This window comes from Mugil cephalus, chromosome 1 (assembly GCF_022458985.1).
Source record: "Mugil cephalus isolate CIBA_MC_2020 chromosome 1, CIBA_Mcephalus_1.1, whole genome shotgun sequence".
NCBI lineage: Eukaryota > Metazoa > Chordata > Actinopteri > Mugiliformes > Mugilidae > Mugil > Mugil cephalus.
In genome coordinates this window covers 28,414,463-28,419,462 of record NC_061770.1, presented here as the reverse complement: position 1 = coordinate 28,419,462, position 5,000 = coordinate 28,414,463, and the positions used below count along the sequence as shown (strand labels likewise).

The window sequence follows — 5,000 nt, the reverse complement described above, 5'->3', positions numbered from 1 at the left end:
ATCAAGGGTGACCTGCCAAGAACGACAACATCAACAAATAACACAACAATAACAACAATCATGAAACAAACCTTAAAACAGAAACACAAACTGTTCAGCAGATAAAATCCAGGAGTGACTTTGGTAACAAACAAGGCAGTGAGAGCCGAGGACGGAGATGAACTCAAACAGACACTTGAGTTTTTGGCTGAGGAGATTTCTGCAGTCACACAACAGCAGAGAGACATCCTGGATCTGGTGGAAGAAACGAAGGCTCTCCAGATCCACTATCTCTTAAATGACCGGCCCCTGGTGGAGCTGGAGAATAAAGTGGTGGAGTTGGAGCAGTACTCCAGGGTCAACAATGAGACTGTTTCTGGGCTGTGAATCAAGCCCCGGTCATACACCAGGGTGGTGACCACTGACAACGGGTGGGAGCCCAGTGAGCAGGATAACAGCTAGATAACAGCAGAGCAGCAGGTGGCTGCCTTCCTCCACCCAGTGGGGGTTGGAGTGGATCTAAACAACATAGAGGGTCTCCACCCTCCGACCTGAAAACATGACAGTAATAATACCGACCATCATCATCAGATTTGTTGACAGACACGAGGTTACACCACTGTAACAGGGAAGGACATTGAAAGGGACAAATGTCTTCATAAATGAGCATCTCACAAAACCAAACTCCACATAGCAAGAAAAGCACAAAACTTAAGAAACCAGAGAAAATCCAAAGCACACGGACCAATAATTGTAAAATATTAAAGGTTGTGGTCACCAGGAGCATGGAGGCGCTGGATAGGTACCAATAACCACCATGAGCCGGTCTGTAAGGTATAATGACCCACCCCACAACACACAACCATGACACAGTCTGAAACAACTCTTTCACCTGCACCAGGACACAACCATGACACAACTCAAAGGATCTGAGAACCTTTCAATATACAGACCAGAACCTGCCACCATGCCTTTACCAACATTAACCACACCTGCTGTGATTACACAACAAACAGCACAATCAGACCATTAGAGCGCACAACAAATTACCCACAATCCATTTCAACAGCTGAAGCATGTCTGCACATTTTAATAACATCAAGGACTACATAATCCACTTTACACCATTCAACATTATTGTCATATCAGAGACTTGGGTCAACGCTGACAGAGGAGTGGATTTTGAGCTGGATGCATATGAACTCAACTATATAAACAGAAAGAACAAAAGTGGAGGAGGTGTGGACGTATATGTGGACCATCACCTGAACTATATAGCAGAGCAGAAAAAACTAAAATGTAATAATCAGCTGCATATAGAGAGCACCAGGCTCTAGGTTTGAATCATTTCAGGACTGGACCGAGGCGTCTTTTCAAGAATGAATCAAAAACAGTTTTCATCTGTGGTGACATTAACATTGATCTTTTCAATCCTAATAAGCACAAAGACTGAGGAATTCATTAATACAATGTACGGTATGGGCCTTTATCCAAATCACCAGACCTAGAATCACACCTCACTGTTCCACATTAACTGACAACATATTCACTAATGACACTGAAAACAACAGTGTGAGAGGATTACTAATCATAGACACCAGAGACACCCGCCAGTCTATTCAGTTTATGACAGTAATGTTAAAGGACGACTAAGGACCATGATGAAACCATGAGTGCACTTAAAAAGGATTCACTAGCACAACACTGGGATATATATGTTATATAAGGAAAAGGACATTGGTGAAGCCTATGAAACATTTTAAACGTATTTACATCATTATATGATAAGAATAAATACACAGATTGACCAGGGATTACAAGGGGGTCACAGAATGTCTGCAGGAAGACAAACACACTTTAAAGAGAGTTTATAAAACCAATTATATATTATTTATATGTACATGATATATTGTCATGTGCTATGTCATGTTTCTCTTTTTAGTCTACCTTATATACACAGGATATATTTTTATACTTTCTATATTCTCAGGGTTTGACACCTTTTTGTCTAGTTGCTTCATCGTGGCCTTTGTGGAAGGTCATTTCTTCCTGTGTTGTGCTGCTCATGTCAGAAGAGACAATAAACTCGATGTTACATTTACAGATTACATGATTAGAAACAGTGGACGTGAACAGAACATCCGACTCTGCTTCACAGACAAACTAATAACTAATGAAAGTTTAAACAGGTCCTCACTGACTTTGTTTGAAGACACAGACGTGAGAGAAATGATGTGAGACTGAAGCAATGATCAGATCCAGGAAGAAGATATCTCACCATGAACCAGGATCACAAACACCACCAACGTCTTCATCTTCCTGTCAGAACTCCAAGAACTCCACGAGTTTGAACTCTTCTTCAGATCATGAACAGACACTTCTGACTTCCCTCCTCTCGACTTCGGCTCAAACTGTTTCCACTGAAGTGAAAGTGAAAGAAACAGGAAGCTCGAGTTCCTCTGCATCCGTCACGACTGGAACTAACGTCTGTGAACTAGAGTCTACAGGAGAGATGAGATATGTTGCTGTGGTCGTGGATCATTATCAGTGAAACACAGAGGGTCTATTCACTGGTTTTGTTCTTCTCACATTTCTTCATGATTTACTACGGCCCATCCCCCCGTCCCTTCAGCTCACCGTCCTGGGTTCAGGATTCCTGGGAAACTCTCTGTGACTGAGATGCTGTTGAAACTTGTCTGAGTTTCAGTTTGAACAGAGAAGAGTTATTGTCTGGGTCTGGGTCTGGGTCTGGTTCAGGTCTGGGTCAGGTCTGGGTCTGGTTCAGGTCTGGTTTCATCAGATCCTGGTGCCAAACCGGTTCTTTTGAAACAGCGCTGGTGCTAAAGTACCACACACACCACGGTTCTGACGGTGCTAAGCACCAGGTTTAGACTGGTCGTCTCTACAGTGATGAGTTTGTTTCTTCAGTCAGCGATAACAGGTTCAATAGAGTGTTGGTTTAGTAAAATACATAAAGAAAACATAGAAATAACAATAATAATAAAATAAAGTTGCAGGAGGAACAAATCCATTAATAAAAAGCTTGAGGGCCCAAGTAAAAATAAAACCAGAGATCTGACCCTTGATCCAGAACTCATTTATCTTTAACCCCATGTGGTCTCCACTTCTTCTTTAATATTTATTAGGAGTTATCATATCTCTGAAAGTCTTTCTCTAAACTCTGTCAAAGCTCCACATGGTGAATGGACCCTGAGGGTTCATACTGTGGTCAAACCTCTGCAGAGTCTGAACCACTTCCTGAAGCAGTCACATGGTGCAGCCGGGCAGAGGCTTGGGACGTCATCTTTTCAGCTCCTCTCCTAAATGAAGAAGCCTTGATACGTGCTTCATGGAAACGCCCCGTAAATTACTCAACACAGGCTTCAAAGCCTCCTCTCATAACATCACTGTTACCTGCCTTCACCAACATCGTCTTCCAGCTACTGCTGCAGGTCGACCAGTCTGCATCTTTAGAGGAGAAGCCCAGACAAACCTTTAACCAATGTTTGGCCAGACCTGAACCAGACCCAGACCCAGACCCAGACCTGAACCAGACCCAGACCCAGACCCAGACCTGAACCAGGCCCAGACCTGAACCAGACCCAGACCCAGACCTTAACCAGACCCAGACCCAGACCCAGAACCAGAACCAGACCCAGACCTTAACCAGACCCAGACCCAGACTTGGACCCAGACCCAGACCTTAACCAGACCAGACCCAGACCCAGACCTGAACCAGACCCAGACCTTAACCAGACCCAGACCCAGACCTGACCCAGACCTGACCCAGACCCAGACCCAGACCCAGACCCAGACCTGAACCAGACCCAGACCCAGACCCAGACCCAGACCTGAACCAGACCTGAACCAGACCGATGCCTGATAGAGGCTTTCACATGAGTCTCTCCCCTCCCCATCATTTTGGTGCATTACATGTTCAGAATGGTGCATGTTATCATGCATTTAGATTGTCTGTAGCTCACAGATCTCACCCGGGGAATCCGGTGAATCTGTTCCCACCCTGTTCACAGTGGTTCATCTCCACTGTGGGTACCTGGGTTACCCTGCAGGTAGAGTGTTGGTGTGAGAGGTGATAGTGTTTCCCATTATTAATGCTTTGCTGATCATGCAGCCTCCACATGGTGGATATCGCATTGCTGACGGTGATGTGGTTTCTCCTCGCTGATGTCTCATGTGAATATAATGTGAATGGTGATTAAATGATTAAATGATTAAATGATTAAATGATGATCCCGTAGGTGGTTTGAAGCGAAATCTTCAGAGGTTTCTCATATTTGTCATAATCATAGTGTTGTTGTTTTTTACCTGTTAAACACAGTTACATCATTCTGATACTGCTGACAGTGATGTGGTTTCTCCAGGTGTTAACTTATTGCATTTTAAAACCTTTGTGAGGATGTTTTCTCACATTGTGAACAATGATGTGGTTTTGCTCCATTGAACTTGTCCTGATGACAGTGATGTGGTTTTTCTGTGAGTTGCTGAATGGAAGTTTTCCCGCTCTGGTCACAGTGATGTGGTTTTTCTGCTGAATGGAAGTTTTCCCGCTCTGGTCACAGTGATGTGGTTTCCCTCCAGCGTGTGAACACTGTGCGGATCCAAAGTGGAGGTTATGTTCACAGGGAACAGTTCTTATATCTCTTAAAGTAACTTCTCTCTAATCTAACGTTACTGAGGGAACGTTTTCATTCTGAACGTGTCAGTGAAGGTTTGTCTCCAGAGCGAAACCTTCCTCACATAAAATATATATAATATATTATACATATAACAATAATCTCTGCTGAACCCAGGACCAGGCCTCTGTTTGTGTGTCTGTGTGTGTGTGTGTGTGTGTCTGTTAGTGTGTGTGTGTGTGTGTGTGTGTGTTAGTGTGTGTTAGTGTGTGTCTGTGTGTTAGTGTGTGTGTGTGTGTGTTAGTGTGTGTGTGTCTGTTAGTGTGTGTTAGTGTGTGTGTGTTAGTGTGTGTCTGTGTGTTAGTGTGTGTGTGTGTGTGTTAGTGT

General features: G+C 43.8%; 2 protein-coding genes across 2 annotated transcripts in view; one reads left to right on the top strand and one right to left on the bottom strand.

Moving 5' to 3' along the window:
- The window catches only part of LOC125022632, a 10,796-nt gene extending 8,502 nt beyond the window's left edge, over nt 1–2,294 (bottom strand). Inside the window, exon 1 of the mRNA XM_047609460.1 lies at nt 2,258–2,294. Within this exon, the coding sequence (XP_047465416.1) occupies nt 2,258–2,294 (37 nt within the window). The remainder of the gene's footprint in view (nt 1–2,257) is intronic.
- Nucleotides 1–5,000, top strand: part of LOC125009548 — a 321,026-nt gene that overhangs the window by 172,606 nt on the left and 143,420 nt on the right. The gene's annotated exons all lie outside the window — the stretch shown is intronic.